Source organism: Caloenas nicobarica, chromosome 4 (genome assembly GCF_036013445.1).
Source record: "Caloenas nicobarica isolate bCalNic1 chromosome 4, bCalNic1.hap1, whole genome shotgun sequence".
Lineage (NCBI taxonomy): Eukaryota > Metazoa > Chordata > Aves > Columbiformes > Columbidae > Caloenas > Caloenas nicobarica.
The window spans coordinates 79066990-79087357 of record NC_088248.1 but is presented as its reverse complement, the minus strand read 5'-3'; the positions used below and the strand labels follow the sequence as shown (position 1 = coordinate 79087357).

The window sequence follows — 20368 nt, the reverse complement described above, 5'->3', positions numbered from 1 at the left end:
GCTGGACCTGCTGCTGGATCCACTGGTGGATCCGCTGCCGCTTCTGCTGCTGCATCTGCTCCCAGATCTGTGCTGGACCTGGTGCTGGATCCACAGCTGGTTCTGCTGCTGGCCCCGCTCACCCCCGGCACGAGCCCCAAGGCTCCCCAAAGTGGGGCAGCCCCCCCGTGCCACGGCTGCTGCCACCACCGATGCTCCATCCCAGCGCTGATTAGTCCTGACGCTGATTGACCATCTCCTGCTGCAGCCCTGCTGCCTGTCCCCCCCGGCTCGGGGACCTCCGCTGGCGTCAGCCCCGCTGCCACCCGTCCCACGAGTGCCCCGGGGGGGACAGACCCGTCCTCTGGCTCTGCCAGCGCGGTGGGAGGGGGCACTGGGGCCCCTCAGCGCCTGCAGCCCCCGGGCGTCTCCTGTCCCCCTGTCCCCCGCCGTCCTGTCCCAGCGCTGCCCACGGCCGGGGACACCCCAATGTGGGTCCCTCGCAGGGAGGGGACGGAGCCCCCAGCACCCGTCCCTTGGGCTGGGCGGGAGGTTTGCAGCCCCCCGGGAGGGGGAACCAGCTCTTTTTTAACACCCCCACAGAGGCACCACCTGCACAGAGTGACGTGGGGACACGTCCCCGTCCCTGCTCAGGGTGGATTTTTACGGGGACGGCCTGAGCCCCCCTGTGATGGGATAAATGGATTAAAAACCTGCTCTTCGCTGGTTCACGTCTCTTTATTCTCAGGACGCTTTTGCCGTCCATCCTGGTGGGGCATCTCAGCTCCCTCCCTCGTTTCCCCTCCCAAATCCCAAGGGTGCCGGGGAGGGCTCAGCGGGATGATTTGATGCCCATCTCCCGGTCCAGCGCCTGCAGAAACGCTTGGTTGAGGAAAAGCATCTGTCCGTGGGGCAGGAGCCGGTCCAGGACGGCGTCGGCTGCCTCGGGCCGGAGCAGGACGTCGGCACCGGGGCCCAACAGGCGCAGGGCGGCCAGGAGCCGCGGGGCCAGGCGGCGCAGCGTGATTTCGGCCAGCGACAAGTTCTCCTGGGGGTCGCAAACCAAAGCGAAAGCCACGGCCAGGACGGAGAGCCAGGCGACTGTCACCCCCTGGGGGAAGGGGTCCCCGGGGGGCAGGCGGAAAAGCCCCCCCGGGGCATCTTGCAGAGATATGGGCTCCTCGGGGGGCTGGGGGACGGGAGGGAGTCCTGAGGATGATTGAAGCAGCCGGCACTGGGAGGTCACTTGCCTGCAAGAGGAGGGGAGACCCTCATGTTAAGACCCCCAACAATCTAGGGACGGGGTGACCCCCTCTATTAGGGGGGCCAGGGCTCGGCGGGACCCCCGGGGCCGTGGTTCCACGGCCCCGGGGGTCCCGCCGAGCCCTGGCCCCCCCAAAAGTGGTTGTTATAGCTCTGAGGTTCCTGGGGAGTGTGTGCTCATGGTTTTGGGGTTCCCAGCATTCCCATGAAGGAGGGTCCCATAGAGGAAGGGGTCCCAGCATCCCCAGAAAGGGGGGTCCCATAGGGAAGAGGGTCCCAGCATCCCCAGAAAGGGGGGTCCCATAGGGGAGGGGTCCCAGCATCCCCAAAAAGGGGGGTCTCATAGGGAAGAGAGTCCCAGCATCCCTAGAAAGGGGGGTCCCATAGGGGAGGGGGTCCCAGCATCCCCAGAAATGGGGGTCCCATAGAGGAGGGGGTCCCAGCATCCCCAGAAAGGGGGGTCCCATAGAGGAGGGGATCCCAGCATCCCCAGAAATGGGGGAGTCTCAGTATCCCCAGGAAAGGAGGGTCCCATGGAGCGGGGACTGGGGGATCCCGTGGAGGGGGGGGTCGCAGCCCCAGCACCTCCAGGCAGGGGGGGTCCCGTGGGGGTGTCCCTCCAGTCCCACCCCCGGGGTCGGGGGGTTCCCGGTACCTGGCCACTGCCAGCAGCTGCTCTTTGCGGAGGAGGCGCTGCCGAGCGGGGTCCGCGGGGTGCGGGGGGGTCCCGGGGGGGGCCCCGGGGGGGGCCCCGAAGGCGCGCGCGTACAGCACGCGGCACGGGGCGGGGCCGCAGGGGGCGGGGCCCGGGGGGTCGGGCCCGCCCAGCGCCAGCAGCACGAACGCCCTCACCATGGCAACGCGACCCCGGCCCGCCGCCCGGTCACGTGGCGCCGGCCCGCCCATCCGCTGCTCGCCATTGGTCAGCGGCCGTGCCGGGGCCGTGCTCGGATTGGCGCGGCGCGCAAAAGGCCGATGCGGAAGGGAGCGACGGCGGCGATTGGTGAGCGCGGAGAGTGGGCGGGGAGCCGGGCGCCCGCCCGCTGCGTCGTGATTGGACTAGGCTACGCGCTGATTGGCGGAGAGGCGCTGGTGGGCGGGGCAGAAGGAGGAAGTACGGGCTGGGACGGAACAGCGTGGCCCGGGGGACACAGGGGCAGCCCGGGGCGGGGGCGATGGGGTCGGCGGGAACACCCGGGGCGGGACAGGACCACCCCAGGGGGTGGCAGAGCCAGGGGCCGTGGGGACAACAGGGGGCTGACACAGGATGACCCTGGGGAGGGATGAGAGAGTCTGGGTGGGGGGGACACGGGGATGACTCTGGGGGGGAATAACAGGACCTGGGGGGTCACAAGATGACCCTGGGGAGGGGGTCGCAGGGCCGGGAGGGGGATGCCCCTTCCCCAGGCAGCAGCCCTGCATGGCCCTGGGGGGTCCCAGCCATGACCCACAGCTCCATGTGCCCCAGTGGTGTCCCCAGGGTGGGGGCCAGGCCCTGCCACCCCCCTGCACAGGGACAGCATTAAATGGGTCATTTGTCCCCAGCCCAGCTTCCACCACCCTGGGGAAGCCCCCAGGGACCCCATCACCCCCCCCCACATACAGCCCCTTGCAGCACAGTCACACACCAGGGCTGGGGGTTGTTCTCCCTCCTCAACGAGTTATTAACCAGAGTGTAAAAAACACATACAAATCAACAAGACACATGGGTAGAGCCACCCCATGGATGTCACAACAGCCCCACGGGTGCCACAGCCCTGGGGTGGGGGTGCAGCCCCTCCTGCCCCCCCAGTTCACCAGAGGTGGCTTGCAGGAAGAGAACAAACTCCTTTAAATAAGATTTGGGGCAAAACAAACCCCAACAACATGAACAGCCCCCCCCAAACAACCCCAGGCAGTTGGTGACTATGACAAGGGGCACCCACAGGGTCCCCCGGGCACCTGCCCCCCCCACAGGGACGGGCCCCACAGCACACCCAGGGTTAAGTGCTTTTCTGCAACATTTCTACTAATTAAGCCCAATCAGGGGCTCCCCCTCATGGGGGGTCCCTACCATCCCCGGGGGGTCCACAGCTCCACGGCCCCCTCAGCTGCACCCCTGGGGCTGACACAGCCCCCCCGGCCCAGGGCGCGAGGAGAAGGGGGTGACGGGGTTGGGGGGTTCCCCATAGCCCCTGAGCCCCCTCCCCACTGCAGGGAGAGCCCCCCACCCTGCAGAGAGGCTGAACCTGGCACTGACAAACAGCATTTCTCCCCTCAGCCATCATTTAGGGTAAAACCTAAACCCCTTTTTACCCTCTTTTTAGGGTAAAAAGGGGTAAAACCACAACCAGGCCCCCCCATTCCTGCTGCCAAGGGTGACACTGTGCAAGGTCCCCAGCAGAGGAGGGTGGGGGGGACGAGGTTCTGGGCTGGGAGCTGGTGCCTGATGGCAGCCCCGGGGGGGTGGGGGGCTGTGGGGGTCCCCAGGAGGGTGGGGGTGTTCCCGGGGGGGTCCCTGGGGCCATCAGAAGTCCTTGAGGCGGCTGTAGAGCTCCCGCTTGCTGCGCTCACCCGCCCAAGTGCGGCTCTTGAGGCGGAACCGCCGCAAATCCTCCTTGAAGTCGGCGTGGTGCATGGGCCGGTAGTCCTGGGGCTCGCAGTGGCTCTGGGGGGGGCCCGTCAGCACCCAGGCAGCAGCCCCTGACCCCCCACCGGGTGCGGTACCCCCCCGTGGAGGTACTGTCCCCATGGAGAACGCTCAGGGCCACATCCCTCCTTCCCCCCGGCAGGGTTTGGGGAGGGGACAGGGGGTCCCAGCCCTCCCCGCAACAGAGGCAGTGGGGGGGCTCACCTGGTACTGGGGGAAGAACTCCCGGTACCCCCCCTTCAAGACGTAGAGCTCGGGGTAGTGCAGCTGGGGGTACTCATTACAGGCTCGGTCCTTCTCCCTCACGAAGCGGCACCTGCGGGACACGGCGGGGGGACTGTCACCAAACCAGGACCCGGTTGTGCCCGGGGGGGAGTCCAGACCCCAGCGTCCCCCCCACTCACATCCTGGGGCCCCTCTCGGAGGAGAACTCGCAGTGGAAGATGACGATCACCCTCTTGCTGGCGTCGAAGGGGACGATCGGCTTCTTGAGCAGGAACTCCTCGGCGTCCTGCTCCAGCGGCAGGTTCACCGCGCCCTGCGGAGGGAGAGGAGGCTCCTTCATCCCCCCCCGCCACCTATTCCATCCGGGGGGGCTCAGCACGCTGCCCCCAGCATCACCCCATCTCCCAGTACAGCATCGCTCGGGGCTGGGCAGCTTTGGGGGGGATGCTCAGCAGCTTTGGGGGGGATGCTCAGCAGCTTTGGGGGGGATGCTCAGCAGCTTTGGGGGGGATGCTCAGCCCCCCGGGGGTTTGAGTGTCCCCCACCCCACAGGAGCCCCCCCACCGTGTCCCCAGCAGCGGTTCTGACCTTGATGTGTCCTCCCTCGTACTCGTAGGGGTACCTGCAGTCCACGATCACGCAGCTCTCGATCAGGCTGCTGAACTGCCCCGTCAGCACCGCCACCATCTGCGGGGGGGAATGTCACCGGGGTGGGGGGGACTGTCACCAGGGTGGGGGGGACACGGGGCGGGCAGCCCCCGGGTGTGCGGGGAGGGGCTGCTGCTCCTTTACCATCTCCGGGGAAATGTATTTGAGGTCCTGGTGCTTCCCCTCCACCGTCTGCAGGAGATAAGCCTGGAGGGGACGGGGGGGTCAGGATCTGTCCTGGGGGGGCTGTCACCCGCTCCCCCCACAGGACCCAGTGCTGGCACTGCCAGAGCCGTGAGGCTTTTCAGGCTGCAAAGTCACAGCCCCACGTCCCCTTGTCCCCAAGCAAGTGCCACCAGCTGGGTTTGGGGTCTCACACCAGCACAGGGCTCTGCTGACAGCCCCCTTCTGCTCGGAGGGGGCAGCACCCCCAGGCCTCCCGCCCCCCCACCTTGGAGAAGTCCCCGATGAGCTCGCGGTGGTCGTTGGCCAGCAGGTTCTCGATCTCCTGGTGGCAGAAGGACCTGGAGCGCAGCAGCCGCGCTTTCTGCAGGGATGAAACCACGAACCCCCCCGGGGTCACCGGCAGAGCCGCCGCACGGGCTGGGACCCCCCACCCCCAGCATCCCCCCCACCCACCGGCTCCGTGTCCTCGCCGGGGGTCCCGGCCACGCTCCGCCGCCGCTTGGGCTTGACGGGGCTGGGGGTGTCCGCGTCCGGGGGGCGCCGCTCCAGCCGCTTCAGGATGGGCCGGATGACGCTGCTGGGCATGGAGGGCGAGCGGAACAGCTGCCGGCACTTGCTGCGCTTGGCGGGACGCTGCAGGGAGAGCCTGTGCTGCTGCCTGGGGGGGCTGGCGTCCCCTGCGTCCCCCCCCAGCAGCGGGAAGGGACAAGGGTCCTGCTCTGGTGGCCGTGGATGAGCCCCCGGGGCTGGTGATGCTCAACAACCCGCCCCTTTGCCAGGGACCTCCAACCCCAGAGCCTCCCCTTGGACAGCGTGGGGGGGACCGGGGGCTCCATCCACCCCCCAGGGCCCCATCCACCCCCCGGGTCCCACGTACCGGCTCTGCCTCCTCGGTCCTCACCAGCGGCGCGGTCAGCAGGTTCTCCATGCCCTGCGGCACGGCGGCATCGCTCTGCCGGGGGGGACGGGGGCAGGAAGAGGAGGGGGTGAAGAGGATGAGTGCCACCAGCCGCTTCCCACCCCCCCAGGTGGGACAGACCCCACACCCGGGTTGATCCAGCCCCCCCACCTTCATCTCCTCCTCGTCCAGGATCTCCATGAAACCATCATCATCCTCCTCGGACATGGAGGAGGTCAGGGAGCACCGGCGCAGCACGATGGGACTCTCTCCGGCAGAGACATTTTCCTTCTCAGGGGTGTCAAACTGTTGGGGATGCGGCCCATGGCTCAGTGGGGGGCAGCCCCCCACCGCCCCAGGCTGGGACCCCCAGCCCCTCTGTCCATGGGTTTCCAAGCAAACGTGGATGCTGGAGCAGCTCAGCAGCCCCTGCAGCGGGCCCCCCATGCCCAGAGCCCCCCCAGACCCCCAGCCCCTCTCAGCAGCCCCCCCACCTCCAGAGCCCCCAGCCCCTCTCAGCAGCCCCTGCAGGACCCCCACCTCCAGAGCCCCCTCAGACCCCCCAGTGAAACACCTCGGCCCCAGAGCCCCCAGCCCCTCAGCAGCCCCTGCGGGACCCCCACCTCCAGAGCCCCCAGCCCCTCAGCAGCCCCTGCAGCAGGACCCCCACCTCCAGAGCCCCCAGCCCCTCAGCAGCCCCTGCAGCAGGACCCCCCAGCCCCTCTCAGCAGCCCCCCCACCTCCAGAGCCCCAGCCCCTCTCAGCAGCCCCTGCGGGACCCCCACCTCCAGAGCCCCCAGCCCCTCAGCAGCCCCTGCAGCAGGACCCCCCAGCCCCTCTCACCAGCAGGTCGGGTGCGGAGCCGGGTCTCGGGGTGCAGGGGGCCCCCCCCGCAGCCCCCTTGCCGGGGGGCGGCCGCCCGCGCTGGCACGGCCTCTGCGGCTTCTTGAAGACAAACCCCTCCTGTGGGGGGGCACGGCGTCAGCATCCCCCTGCCCCTTCCCCAGCCCCCCCGCCTCAGTGTCCCCCTCACCGTGACCTCGGGGTCCCTCTGGCTGTTGAACTCCCGGCGGTGGGAGATGTTCCTCAAGACCGGACTGGCCCCCAGCACCTGCGGCTGTGGGCAGGGGGGGGTCAGGGGTGCTGCATGGCCCCTGTGCCCCCCCCGGCTCCATCCTCCTCCCTGTCTCCCGCCTCGGGACTTACTGGCAGCGAGTGGATCCTCCGGACGAGGAACTTATTGCTGTGAGGAGAAGAAAAGTAAAAGACTGAATGAGGGACAGAGCCCTGGCCGGGGTGTCCCCGAGGCTGGCATGGCCCCCCCACCCCTTAGGTCCCCACAGTGGGGTGACACCTCCCCAGAGCTGTCACAGCTCCCAGAGGACCCTGGGGCAGCAAATCATCTGGGGACAGAGCAACAGCAATGGCCTGATCTGGACCCCGAGAAGGGCATGGGGACAAGGACAGCACAGCTTTTGGGTCTGGGTTTAGGGACAGCCTGGGGACAGGGACAGCACAGCTTTTGGGTCTGGGTTTAGGGACAGCCTGGGGACAGGGACAGCACAGCTTTTGGGTCTCGCTGCGGGGACAAAGCCCCTTCACTCACTCTCTGAGAACGCTCCCGGACTTGAGCGTCGCGCTCTCGAAGCTGCGGGGAGAGCAGAGCCGAGGTGAGGGGGGGCCGAGCCCTGTGCCCCAGCCCCCCCGCACCCCCTCCCACACAGGGACCTGCAGCCCCCCAGCAGCCCCAGTTTTCAGCCCCACAAGGGGTTAAAGCCCCATCTGGACGCTGCGGTTTCAGGTTGGGGACCCCAGTCTGGGGGAGCAGCACAGTGGGGTGGTCCTGGGGACCCCAGTCTGGTGGGGGCAGCACACTGGGGTGGTCCCGGGGGCCCCCCTGACCCTGCTCCACCCCCAGACAAAGCCGGCGGCCGCTCTCCACCTGTATGTAAATCCACCGCCGGCGGGGACGCCGGGGACACCGGGGCGCTGGCCGGCAGCCATATGGCCACGCCGGCGGCACGCGGGGGCCCGGCACGTCCCCCAGCCCCACAGCTGTCCCGGCGTCACCATCTGCCCCCAGTTACTCATTCACCCGGCACATCTGCCGGGGCCGGGCTCTGCCAACGGCTGGGCAAAGCACCGGCGTGGGGGGCACAGCCCCTCCTGAACCCTGCACCCCCACGCCGTGGGGCCGTGCAGCAGCACCCCAAGGCTCCCCAGGGGGACGGGGGGTGTTGGGAGCCCCCGGGGGGGGACACTCACACGTCCTCCAGCGCCGCAGGGTCCTCCTGCGTGGGGGACTCCAGGTCCACTCCTGCGGGAACAAGGAGCAGGGGTGGCACCGGGGGGGACATCGGGCCCCATTGGGGACAGAGCCACGTCCTGCCCTGGGACCCGGCACTGCACCGCTCCTGGGGGGCCCTTTGCAGAGGAGCCCCCCACATCCCGCTGGGAAGGCGGCCGCGGCCAGTGCTCATGGGGGGCTCACCCGGCCCCCGCACAGCACGGGGGATGTCACCGGCCCTGCGAGCGCCCGTCCTGGCCAGCATGCCCCGTGTCACCCCGAGCAGGGCCCCGCGGGGTGCCCCATGGCCGAGCCCCCGGGAGCAGGGCTGGGGGTCTCACCTATTCCCCCCCCACGGAAGGGGACACGGACGGAAGCGCGGGGAGGAAGTCCTGGTTTGAAGCCGGCACAGGCTGAGCGCGCACGGGGGTGACGCAGAGCGGGACCTGCCCCCCATGTGCACCCCGAGAACCCCAGAACGCCCCCCAACCGCTCTGCCAGATCCCTTCTCCACACCCCCCACCCCACTGCCAGGAGACCCCCCCGGTGTCACAGCTCCCACGCGCGTCCCCAGGCCGGCAGAAGGGGTCGGGGAGGGGGGGCCCGTCACTCACCCTGGTCCGAGGAGTCGGAGGAGACGGAGCCCCGGGGGGAGCCGGGGGCCCCCGCGCCCCGGGCCGGGCGGCTGCGCTGGCTCTGCGGGGACAGCCCCGCCACCCGCCGCTTCGGCGTGTCCCCGTGGCTGCGGGCAGGACGGCGGGGTCAGCCCCGGGGCGCCCCCTCGCCCCTTCCCGAGGGCTGGGGGGGCCCAAACCATCAGCCCGCCCCGCGGCAGCGCCCCTGCCCCGCGCGGGGCTGCCCGTGTCCCCGCGTCCCCAGGGGCCACGCGTGGGGCAGCCCCCCCGGCCACCCCCCGGCCCCACTGACCTGCCCAGCCCCGCCAGGTTGTCCATGTCCAGCGCCAGCGTGGTGACCGGGGACATGGTGACCGGGGACACGGTGGCGGGGGACACGGTGAGCGGGGACATGCCCGCCCGCGCCGCCGCCAGCCCGCGCCGCCCGCCCCACGCCGCCATGTGCGGGCAGGAAAGCGGCTCAGGAGTTAATTTTAAAAGAACGCTATATATTCGCTATATATTCGCTATATGTTCCCTCCGCTCCGCCGGGCCCGGCCGCGCCGTGTCCGGTTCGGGGGGGGGCCGGCGGGGCGCGCGCCCGTCGCCGCCCCTATTTATATTCGAAAAATAACAGGGGAGCGGCGCGGCGGGAGCCAATGGGGCGGCGGCGGCGGCCCGGGGGCGGGGGCACGGGGGGGCACGGCCCAAAGTGGGTGCAGGGCATGGGGGGGGCACAGGCAGTGCGGTGCAGGGGGAGACACGTGGGGAGGGCACATGGGCCAGAGTGGGGGCGAGGAATGGGGAGGCACAGCCGGGGGGGGCATGGGGGGGGCATGGCTGGGGGGGACATGGCCGGGGGCATGAGGGGACGTGGCTCAAAGGGGGTGAGGGACACAGGGGGGGACATGGCCGCGGGGGTAAATGGGTGGGGGGGTGGCTGGGAGCATGGCTTAGGGAACATGGAGGGGACGTGGCCGGGGGGGCATGGAGAGGTGCATGGCTGGGGGGCACATGGAGGGGTGCATGGCTGGGGGGGCACATGGAGAGGTGCATGGCTGGGGGGCACATGGAGGGGTGCATGGCTGGGGGGGGCACATGGAGGGGTGCATGGCTGGGAGGGCACATGGAGGGATGCATGGCTGGGGGGGCACATGGAGGGGTGCATGGCTGGGGGGGCACATGGAGAGGTGCATGGCTGGGGGGCACATGGAGGGGTGCATGGCTGGGGGGGGCACATGGCTGCATGGCTGGAGGGGGCACGGAAGGGGACATGGTGTTGGGGGGCACATGGAGGGGTGCATGGCTGGGGATGGGGGACACGAAAGGGTGCATGGCTGGGGGGGATGTGCTGGGGGGGCACGGAGGGCTGCGTGGCTGGGGGCGCACATGCTGGGGGGTGCGTGGGGGGCACAGCTGGGGAGGGTGAGCAGTGGGAGCACAAAGGTGGACGCGGGTGGGTGCACATGGGTGATGGTGCAGCCCCGGGGGCGTCCCAGTGTTTGGGCCCCTCCTGGCCCCCCCGTCCCTATCCATGTGCCAGGGCCTGGTGCATGTGCTGTCCCCACTGTCCCCCGGGGTCCCGTGTCGGTGCCCCCCATCCCGACTTCGCCAAAGCCACGTGCCGTGTGCCACCGGCCACGGCGCCGCCTGACCCCAAACCCGCTGCCCTGTCCCCTCCCGGCCCCCCGGGCACAGACCCCTGTCCGTCTGCCTGTCCGGGGGGGTCTCCAGCCGGGCGGGGGGCTCTGACGGAGCGGGGCGGGAATGCGCTGGGTGGCCACCTGGGTGGCCGTCCCCAGCCTTTCATCCATTGTCCCCAGCCCCATTCTTCGCTTTCGGAGGGGAAAGGAGAAGGGGAGGTGGCCCGGGGCAGGCGGGGGGGCAGCTCTCCCGGCTGGGGGGCGCTCAGCCCCAGCGGCTCCGGTGACACCCCCGCAGGGGCCCGATCCTGCCTCTCCTGCAGCGAGCGCAGGGCACGGGGGTCCCACCCCCCCCGCATTCCCGGGCTGGGGGTCGGTGCTGCGGGGGCTGGGGGTCTTGGGGGTGTGGGGAGCAGGGCTGCAGCCCCCCAGGGAGGAGGGCAGGGGGCTCTGGGGGAGTCCCCAGCATTCCTGGGAGGCTGCGGGATGTCCTGCATGGCCACCAAGGGCTTTAATTGCTTCCAGCCACACGAGGCTGGGCGGGGGGCTGGGGGTCGCAGCTCCAGAGGTCTCCAGCCAGAGCTCTGCAGGCAGCTGAGCTCCCCCCCCACCCCAAGGAGGGGGTTTTGGGGAGCGGGGCTGCAAACAGCAGCGGGGAATGGGGTCTCCAGGGGGGACGCAGAGCCGCTTGCCCAAAGCAGGACCCACACAAGCCCCATGTGCTCCTCTCTGCGGTGGGGTGCAGGGTTCGGCGCGGGGGGCTCCGGGGCTGCAGGGGTCTGGCTCGCTTTAATGGCCGCACAGCGAGAGCTGCCGTAAAGATTGCTCTAATTAACGAGGACGGCGCGGGGGGGCTGCGGGCAGCGGCAGGGCTGGGGCGGGGGGGTCAGACCCCCCGGCCTTGCAGCCCCACAGTGTCGCACCCCGATGCGGGACCCCCACTTTGGGGGTGAGCTCCCCCCACTTCAGGAAATCGCCCCCCCCCCCATCCCCTGTTCCCTCTGGTTCCCTCCTGGCCTGGCTGCTCCGGGTGGGGATTCACACCAAAAATGCCGGTATCTTCCACGAGAGCATGGAAAAACTGCTTTTTTGCCCCAAGAGGCTTTCACAACCAAGCATGCCCATCCAGCTGTTTTCTTCCAAATTCTTTATCGCCGTGGTGGCTTATTTGTGGGGGGGCCCTGCTGCCATCCGTGAGGCACCCGTGGCAGGACCCTGGTGCTCGCGGTGCTGGCGCTGGGGATGGGATGATGCCGGGGAGTGGGATGCAGGAACCTGGTACCGGTGCTGGCTCCTTGGTGCTGGACCCTGGGGATCTGTGGGGCAGAGTGGCCTCGGCCCCACGCGTGACGTGGCGTGGCATAGCATGATGGCAAGAGAGGAGAGACCAGCATTGTGTTCCCACCCTGACGGTGCCCTGCAGTTGAGGGATGGAGCATCCTATGGTCCCCAGGGTCCCTGTGGTCCCCATGGTCCCCATAGTTCCCAGGATCCTCATGGTCCCCATAGTCCCCAGGGCCCCGTGGTCCCCAGGATCCCTCGTGGCAGCTCGTAGGCAGCACACACCCCAACATGGCTGGTGTCACCACGGGCGTTGCGATGCCACCAGCCCTGGCTCAGAAATGTGGCAGCTCTGTGTGGGGACAACGGTGCAGGGGACAGATGAGGGGGTCACCCAAGCCATGGAGCTCTGGGGTGCCTTAGCACTGAAATACAGGATTTGGGAGATTGTAAAGACTTCGGCGGTCGGTGAGCTGGAGGGGCAGAGTGAGGAGGATGGTGGCAGCAAGATGCCACGCTCGTGGTGGCACGGGACGTGGCTCTGCCTGCACACCGGGACCCACGGCAGAGGTTCCGGGTGACACCGGGGGCTCCCGGAGCAAAACCCCCACCCGAGCACCCTCGGCCGGGAGGAAGCTGCGGGGGGGTCACAGGGCGTCTCCGTCCCCCCCTTCCTGTTTTGCTGCTTTCTGCTCCGCGCACCCTGGGGAGGCTCCTGTCACTCGGGGCCCTGGGGACAGTGGTGGCCGCGGTGACCCCTGCCCTGCCACAGAGAGGGGGCTTCTAGTTCCACACGCTGGATTTGGTCCTGGTTTGGCCAAAAATAAACCTTTTCAGGCCACTTTTATCTGCAGTGAGAAGCAAACCAGGAGTGCAACCCCATCACCCCCCTCCTTTCGCAGCTGCTGTGGGCAGAAGAGGGTGGGGTGGGGAAACTGAGGCACGCAGCCTGCGGGCGAGGGAGCGGCGGGGGCCGAGCAGGCGGCAGCGGCAGATAAACCGCCCCGTCGGCAGGAGCTGTCGCTGCGCTGTCCCCGTCCCACCTCGCTGGGGACCGAGCTGCGGACGGGGTTTATCGGTGTCCCCAGCGTCTCGCTCAGCCCCGGTATCGCTGCCTGCGGCGCCGGGCTCTGCCGGATCCTGGCCACAGCCCCGCTGCCAGGAGCCGTGGCTGGGAGCCGTGGCTTGTGGGCCACCATGGGGACAACTGCGGTGCTGGTGTCCTGGAAAGGCCCTGCTGCCCACCCACAGACGTGACTGGTTTTGCTGGTACCCTGTGCCAGCGAGAGATGGATGTGTTGGCGGTATTTGGGGAGGTGTCTGTCCCAGCAGGGCTGTCCATCCCAGATAAGTGTCTGTCCCAGCTGAGATGTCCTTCTCCACCAAGATGTCCATCCCAGAGAAGTGACCATCCCAGCTAAGATGTCCTCTGCCTAGATGTCTGTCCCAGCTATGGTGTCCATCTCAGCTAAGATTTCCTTCTCTGCCAAGATATCCATCCCAGCCATGGTGTCCATCTCAGAGAAGGGGCCACCTGAGCCATGGTGTCCATCCCAGCTACGATGTCCATCCCAGCTAAAGTGTCCATCCCAGTTAAGATGTCCTTCTCCATAAGACAACTATCCCATCTATGGTGTCCGTGCCAGCTAAAATGTCTGTCCCAGCTAAGATGTCCATCCCAGCTAAGATGTCCTCTTCTAAAATGTCTGTCCCAGCTATGGTGTCCATCTCAGAGAAGGGTCCATCCTAGCTGTGGTGTTCATCCCAGCTAAGATGTCTGTCCCAGCTAAGCTGTCCGTCCCATCTACAATGTCTGTCCCAGCTGAGATGTTAGGAAGAGGTTCTTCATTGAGAGGGTGGTGGGTCCGTGGCACAGGCTCCCCCAGGTCATGGCCTCAGGGCTGTTCAAGAAGCATCTGGACAACAGTCTAAGTCTTATTGTTCGATTTTAGGCAGATCTGTGAGGAGCAGGGAGTTGGACTCCATGGCCCTGACGGGTCCCTTCCAGCTCAAGATACTCTGCAACTCTAGGATTCAATGTCGGTCCAGGGAAGGGTCCATCCCAGCTGAGGTGTCCCCCCAGCAGGGTGTCCTGGGAGGGGTGTCAGGCCCAGGCCCTGGTGCCCATGGCCACCAGCAACATCTCCAGCCTGGTAGAACCAGGAGCCGCAGCCACCACCACGCTGGGCTCCACCACGGGCTGGGGACCCTCCTCCCTGCACCCTCCCGGAGCGGGGACCCCCGTGCTCGGGTTCTCCTCACTGGTGGGTGCTGGGGCCCCCCAGCCTCACCCACCGCTTGTGGCCCCCTGGAGCTGATCCTGCCCCCCTGAGCTCCCCCTTGCTCAGGGCCCCCCTCACTGTGGTCCTGGGACCCCCTTGCTCACAGGCTCCCTCAACCTGCTCCCAGAACCCCCTTCTGCTCAGAGCCCCCCAGGCCTCCATGGCTCAGGACCTCCAGAACTCCCCAACTTGTTCAGAGCCCCCAGGCCCCCGTTGCTCGGGACCCCCAGGCAACCCCCCCTTGCTCTAAGCTGGACGACTAGAGGCCCCTCTCCTTTGCCCAGGCCCCCACTCTTGCTCTGAGCCCCCCAAGTCCCCCTTTCCCAGGACCCCCAGACCCCCCTAACTTGTCCAGAGCCTCCCCAGAGCCCTCCTTGTTCTAATCCCCCCAGCCTCCATCGCTCAGGACCCCTGGATCCCCCTCCTGCCTTACTCTGAGCCCCCCAGTCCCCCATCGCTCAGGGCCTCAAGACCCCCCAAACTTGTTCAGAGCCCCCCAGGCCATTGTTGTTCAGAGTCCCTCATTCAGCCCCCCTTGCTCTGAGCCCCCCAAGCCCCACTGTCTCAGCACCCTCAGGCCCCCCCCTTGCTCAGAACCTCCAGCCCCCCATTCCCCATCTCTCAGGATCCCAGACCCCCTCCCTTGCCCAGGCCCCCCCATTGCTCAGGACACCCCCAACTTGTTCAGAGCCCCCCAGACCCCTGTTGTTCAGAGTCCCTCATTCACCCCTCCTTGCTCTGAGCCTCCCAAGCCCCTGTCCCAGGATCCTCAGGCCCCACCTTGCCCCCCCAGCCCCCCACTCCCCATCTCTCAGGACCCCAGCCCCTCCTTGCCCAGAGCCCCCCACTCCCCATCTCTCAGGACCCCAGCCCCCCCTTGCCCAGAGCCCCCCACTCCCCATCTCTCAGGACCCCAGCCCCCCTTGCCCAGGCCCCCCCGTTGCTCAGCCCCTCCACTCCCGCCATCGCTCCCCCTCCCGTTGCCAGGCGACGGCGGCGCGCTCCCGGCATGCCCCGCGGCGCCGTTGCCATGGCGCCGGGACGCGGCCCGGGACGCGGGGCCGCATGGCGGGCGGCGGGGCGGCGGGCGAGCTGCGGGCTCTGTACGGCTGGCTGGACGCCGTGCCGCTCTCCCGGCCGCGCAGGAACATCGCCCGAGACTTCAGCGACGGGGGTGGGACGGGGGGCCTGGCTGGGCCTAGGCCGGGGGGTGCTACAGGGCCTTGCAGGCCGGGGGTCGCGGGGTGCCCGCCGCCCCCAGCCCCTCTCCTCCTCTCCTCCCCCAGTGCTGGCAGCCGAGGTGGTGAAGTTCTTCTTCCCCGCCATGGTGCAGCTGCACAGCTACGTGCCCGCCAGCTCCACGCCGCAGAAACTCGCCAACTGGGGCCATCTCAACAGGTACCGGGCGGGTGGCCCCCCAGCTCCCCCCTGTTTGGAGCCCCGTGCTGCCCCGCAGAGTGTCCCCCTTGGTTCTGGCCGGGGCCCAGGCCAGCTGGGCCCGCTGAGGGGCTGCCTGCCTCCCTGCTCTCCTGGGGGCTCATTTGGCTCCTGTTTTAGGAAAGTACTGAGCAAGCTGAACTTCTCCATCCCGGCTGACATGATCCGGGAGGTGGTGCAGTGCCGGCCAGGCACGGTGGAGCAGGTGCTGCTCCTCCTGCGGCAGAAGATAGAGGAGAAGCAGAAGCAGAGCAAGGCAGTGCCTGGGCCAGGCCAGGTCAGTGAGCACCCGACGTGCCTTGTCCTGCTTGTAGGTGCCATGTGCTACGGGCGGGAGGGTGATGAGAAGCATCACCTGGCCCTCCTGGCTGTACTCCCTGCTCCAGCAAGGCCCCCGCAGAGGACCAGGGCAGGTATCGGGGGTTGCACTGGGCTTTACAGGACATGCTGAATGGGTTGACAGCGTCTGAACATGTGCCAGTGTGTGCCCAGCTGGCCAAGAGGCCACCAGCATCCTGGCTGGTACCAGCACTGGTGCGGCCAGCGGGACCAGGGCAGTGACCGTCCTGTGCTGGGCACTGGGGAAGAAAAACCTCCAATCCTGGGGTCCGTTCTGGGCCCCTCACACCAAGAAAGGCCTTGAGGTGCTGGAGCGAGTTGAGAGAAGGGAACGGAGCTGGGGAAGGGGCTGGAGCACAAGGGTGATGGGAGCGGCTGAGGGAGCTGGGGGTTCAGCTGGAGAACAGGAGCTGAGGGGAGACCTTCTGATCTCTGACCTGCCTGAAAGGAGCTTGGAGCCAGGGGGGGTCGGGCTCTGCTCCCCAGGAACAAGTGCCAGGACCAGAGGAAACGGCCTCAAGTTGCGCCAGGGGAGGTTGAGGTTGGATCTGGGGACCAATTTCTTCCCCAAAGGGCTGTGGGGCATTGGAACAGGCTGCCCAGGGCAGTGCTGGAGTCACCATCCCTGGAGGGGTTGGACAGACGGACATGAGGTTCTCAGGGACATGGGACAGTGCCAGGGCTGGGGGAACGGTTGGGCTTGGTGACCTTGAGGGGCTTTTCCAACCAAAATGATTCTGTGATTCCATGATTCCCTGTGCAGGAGCCGGGTGGATGGGCAGCGCAGGAGGAGCTCAGCTACCTGGAGACAGGTAGGGCGGTTTGTGGCACATCGGGAAGCGGGGGTCCAGTCCTGGCCATGCTATGGGCTCCCCGAGTCCACATCCCAAACCATGACCCTCTGGTCCCTGGTGGGGGGCACCCCCAGCCCTTCCGCATCCTGGGGCACCCAAATAATGAGCCGGGCCAGCCCTGGGGGGACTGGAGGCACTTCAGGAAGGGGTGTCCCCAGGGCGGGGGGGCAGCGCAGTTTGGGCAGGTCATGCCCTAATTGCTGTGTTTTTTTCAGGCTACTCGAAGGCGAAGAGCGGCGCGGGAGGAGGCTCTGCCCAGGACGCTCCCCGGGCTGCCGGGTAAGGGCTGCTGGTCCTGCCCGCTGGTGGCACGTCCCTCCTGGGGGCTTCTCAAGGGACGGGGCTCTGGGGGTCCCCTGGGTGTCGGGGAAGCCCTGTGCCACAGGGGCAGGACGCGGCGGGCTGGGGGTGTGTGAGCCCCGCCGCCTGTGCAGCTCCGTGGGCTGCGAGCCGCGCAGCACAAGGGCTCGGCGATTGTCCCGGTGTTTCCTTTCTGGGTTCAGGGTGACAAAGAGCCGCCATGGCTGTCCCCAGGCTGCCCCGGGGGACACTGCCGTCCGCCTGCAGCTGGCAGAGAGGGAGCAGGCGCTGCTCCTGGCGCGGGAGACCATCCAGGTGAGCCCACCCGTGTCACCCCAGCGCTGTCCCCCCAGCACCAGCACAGGGACAGGCTCCCTGTGCGTCCCCAGGTGCTGCCACCCTGGTGTACACGGCAGCAGAAGGTGTTTTTCTGCCATTTATTGAGTAAAATCCCCTGTGAAGCCTCTGCCTGCAGATGTCCCCCCTGGGTGAACAGCTTTTGCTTTCAATCCTTCCCTCCTGGCTGTGTCCTCAGTCACACACCCACCTCAGTCCCATCGATCCTGCGTTCCCAAATGTTCCCGATCCTCATTTTTTGTGGTCAGTTTTCCAGCCCGCAGTAACCAGAGTGGTGCAGAATGGGCATCGTGGCTGCACAGGCCATCTGCACGCAGCTTACGGGGCCCCTGGGCCCTCCTGGGGCCACAAACTGCCCCAAATTCTACCCTGGGTGACTTTTTCAAACAGCTTCATTCAGCACTGAGCCAGGGCAGTCGCTCTGTCTTGTCTAAAACTGGAGCTTTTCTGCTGCAAAACATCTAAAACGTGAAGTTTTGAGAGAGGGGAAAGAATGCTGGGGGCTTCTCCGATTTGTCACCAGGTTTTGGGGAGCTGGGACTCTCAGGCCACATTTTGGGGGAGTCTTTGATGCGGGTTGTGGGAGCGGGAATTGGGACCCCAAATGTGGCGCTGGTGCTCCCCTGCCTCAGTTTCCCCTGTGGTTAAAGATGCGTGATGCCGCTCAGTGGCTCCGGCAGCTGCATCAGCCTGGTCCTGAGTTCCCCGTGTCCCCCCATGGAGTCTACCCGGGGTGGCCGGGTGTGCCTCCCGCCCCCCAAACCGAGCTGAGGGGGCACGGGGGGCTCTGCGCAGATCCTGCAGCTGAAGGTGGGGAGGCTGGAGCAGCTGCTGCACCTCAAGAACGTGCGGATCGATGACCTGAGCCGGCGGCTGCGGGACGCCCAGTGCCACCAGCGGTGACCGGACCCTCGCCCGGGGCTGTCCCCCCCTCCCCACCCACGGGGGCTCCTGCTGGGCTGGGACAGCCATCCCAGCGCCTCCCAGTTCGCCCCAGTTCCCAGGACAGACTCTCAAGGACAGAAGCCAGAGGTGAACAAACGCAGATGCAGAAGCAGGGACCCTGTGGCCACTTCTGGACCCCACCGTGCACGTTGGTAATTAAAAGCGTGGGCTGTGGCTCGGAGCCCTCCCTGCGAGGCTGGGTCACTGCCGGGGTCCTGCTGGTGTTTTGGGCAGGTGGCAGCTTGGGGACAGTGCTCGGCTGCCTGCGGGGACGTGTGCTGGCAGGAGCTGGGATTTAATCCCCAAAGCTGCTTGTTTTTGTAATCTGGGAGAAAATCCACGCCGCAGCTCTCGGCCTGGCACTGGCGGTGTGGGCAGCGCGGCCGCGGGTGGGGGGACGCGGTGGGACCAGTGCTGGGGCTCCCCCAGGGACGTCCCCAGCGGAGGGGACATGCCTGGAGGTGGCTCTGGCCATGACCTTCACTGCACAGGGGTTACCTGTGGTCTTTTTAGGGTAAAAACCAGTAGTTTCTTCCCAAGGCGGGGGTGTCCCCGCAGAGGGACGAGCATGGCTCTGCGTGTCCCTTCCCGGGGGACCGAGCTGTGCGCGGTGTCACACGTCCCGGGGATGGGGACACAGCTGGGGCTGCAGCTGCTCCCTGGGAACCAAACCCTGGTGTTTTCAGGCGTTTTAAGCGTTCTGGCAGCTGGAGGCCGTGGCCGAAGCCAGGGAACGGCTGGAGGACCGCGGGACGAGGAGGGGGGGCCAGCTCAGCCCCGGCTGTGCCATGTCCCCAACCCGCTCCCCATGGGGATGGCTCTCGCCTGCCCGGGGGGCGGCTGCCTCCCCGCACACCATTCCCAGGGGGGTGGACGTGCTCTTTGGAAGGGAACTGGCGATGTTTCCGTGATGGGGACATGTCCCCGTCACCTTTCCCACCCTTGCTGCCCTGACAGCCGGGTCCCTCCATCCCATGTACCGGGCGCTGGGGAGGCCAAATCCTGGGGTCTGTTCTGCGCCCCTCACACCAAGAAAGGCCTTGAGGTGCTGGAGCGAGTTGAGAGAAGGGAACGGAGCTGGTGAGGGGCTGGAGCACAAGTGTGATGGGAGCGGCTGAGGGAGCTGGGGGTTCAGCTGGAGAACAGGAGCTGAGGGGAGACCTTCTGATCTCTGAACTGCCCGAAAGGAGCTTGGAGCCAGGGGGGGTCGGGCTCTGCTCCCCAGGAACAAGCGCCAGGACCAGAGGAAACGGCCTCAAGTTGCGCCAGGGGAGGTTGAGGTTGGATCTGGGGAACAATTTCTTCCCCAAAGGGCTGTGGGGCATTGGAACAGGCTGCCCAGGGCAGTGCTGGAGTCACCATCCCTGGAGGGGTTGGACAGACGGACATGAGGTTCTCAGGGACATGGGGCAGTGCTGGGGGTGGGGGAACGGTTGGGCTCGATGATCTTGAGGGGCTTTTCCAACTAAAATGATTCTGTGATTTTATGGCTCTATGATTCCCAGCTGGTGCCTCCGTGTCCCCTCGGTGGGATGGGGACGGGGTGGGATGGGATGAGCCAGCCCTGCCCAGCCATCATGCCTGGATCCCAGCTCGGTGTCTGGCCACCCTCCAGTGTCCCCCACAACCCAGGAGAACCGGGAATGTGCCAGGGGAGGCGGTGGCACCGCGAGCTTGTGCGGCTGTGCCAGGGGGAGCCCAAGCCCTGGGCAGAGTCTGGCCCCTTCCACAGCCAGTGCAGGTTCCCTCTCCCAAGCCAAAGCCCTGCCCAAACCCCTTTTGCCAGAGGTTTTGCTGTTATTATTTTTTTTCTTAAATAACCTGAAAACGAAGATTTTGTCACCGGGGATTTCCCGGCTGTTTCCCCCACTTTTCTCGCGCTGCCGGCTCCAGCCTCAGCCGAGGTGCCGTCGCGCTGTGGCAGCTCGGCCGGGCTCGGAGGGTGGGCTCTGAGCAGCAAAAATTGCCAGGAAATGGCAAGTTGCCATGGCAACCGCATCACCGGGGGTGGGGGGACCAGGTGCCTCCCCCGCCCGGCGGCGCTGCGCGCCCCCGCCCACACGTGGCGCCCTGCAGCCGTGCGCGCCCGCCTCCCATTGGCTGCCCCGGCCCTTCGCCACGCCCCCTAGCGACAGTCCCGCCCCTTGGAGACGACCCTGCCCCGCGGGGCCGCTCGGGAAGCGGCGCCGCCGGAGCCGCAG

General features: G+C 67.4%; 3 protein-coding genes across 3 annotated transcripts; 1 reads left to right on the top strand and 2 right to left on the bottom strand.

Moving 5' to 3' along the window:
• Positions 1–718: 718 nt before the first annotated feature.
• AP5S1 (adaptor related protein complex 5 subunit sigma 1) lies at positions 719–2148 on the bottom strand. The gene is made up of 2 exons (XM_065634900.1): positions 1898–2148; positions 719–1229 (listed from the first exon to the last, which is right to left on the bottom strand). The coding sequence occupies exons 1-2, from the start codon at positions 2146–2148 to the stop codon at positions 812–814; spliced, it is 669 nt and encodes a 222-aa protein (XP_065490972.1). The 3' UTR covers positions 719–811.
• Positions 2149–2892: 744 nt separating this feature from the next.
• On the bottom strand, positions 2893–9303 carry CDC25B (cell division cycle 25B). The gene is made up of 16 exons (XM_065633567.1): positions 9043–9303; positions 8730–8857; positions 8094–8145; positions 7435–7476; positions 7035–7071; positions 6862–6945; positions 6672–6791; positions 6000–6134; positions 5808–5882; positions 5384–5563; positions 5196–5291; positions 4889–4951; positions 4685–4783; positions 4276–4409; positions 4076–4187; positions 2893–3889 (listed from the first exon to the last, which is right to left on the bottom strand). Exons 1-16 carry the CDS (start codon positions 9189–9191, stop codon positions 3749–3751), a joined length of 1647 nt encoding a protein of 548 aa, XP_065489639.1. The 5' UTR covers positions 9192–9303; the 3' UTR covers positions 2893–3748.
• Positions 9304–13779: 4476 nt separating this feature from the next.
• Positions 13780–18125, top strand: SPEF1 (sperm flagellar 1). The gene is made up of 8 exons (XM_065634899.1): positions 13780–13917; positions 14923–15109; positions 15222–15333; positions 15493–15742; positions 16475–16523; positions 16781–16844; positions 17069–17180; positions 18018–18125. The coding sequence occupies exons 1-8, from the start codon at positions 13780–13782 to the stop codon at positions 18123–18125; spliced, it is 1020 nt and encodes a 339-aa protein (XP_065490971.1).
• Positions 18126–20368: the final 2243 nt, after the last annotated feature.

Bases quoted from the DNA above. Each gene is read 5' to 3' on its own strand.
- AP5S1 (XM_065634900.1), bottom strand. From the start codon at position 2,148: ATGGGCGGGCCGGCGCCACGTGACCGGGCGGCGGGCCGGGGTCGCGTT. The intron at 1,230-1,897 runs GTACCGGGAACC...CTCCTCTTGCAG, and splicing joins CAGCTGCTGGCAGTGGCCAG to GCAAGTGACCTCCCAGTGCC.
- CDC25B (XM_065633567.1), bottom strand. From the start codon at position 9,191: ATGGCGGCGTGGGGCGGGCGGCGCGGGCTGGCGGCGGCGCGGGCGGGC. The intron at 8,146-8,729 runs GTGAGTGACGGG...TTGTTCCCGCAG, and splicing joins CTCCGACTCCTCGGACCAGG to GAGTGGACCTGGAGTCCCCC. The intron at 6,792-6,861 runs GTGAGGGGGACA...GCCCCCCCACAG, and splicing joins AGAGGGACCCCGAGGTCACG to GAGGGGTTTGTCTTCAAGAA.
- SPEF1 (XM_065634899.1), top strand. From the start codon at position 13,780: ATGGCCACCAGCAACATCTCCAGCCTGGTAGAACCAGGAGCCGCAGCC. The intron at 15,743-16,474 runs GTACTCCCTGCT...TTCCCTGTGCAG, and splicing joins ATCACCTGGCCCTCCTGGCT to GAGCCGGGTGGATGGGCAGC. The intron at 16,524-16,780 runs GTAGGGCGGTTT...TGTTTTTTTCAG, and splicing joins GCTCAGCTACCTGGAGACAG to GCTACTCGAAGGCGAAGAGC.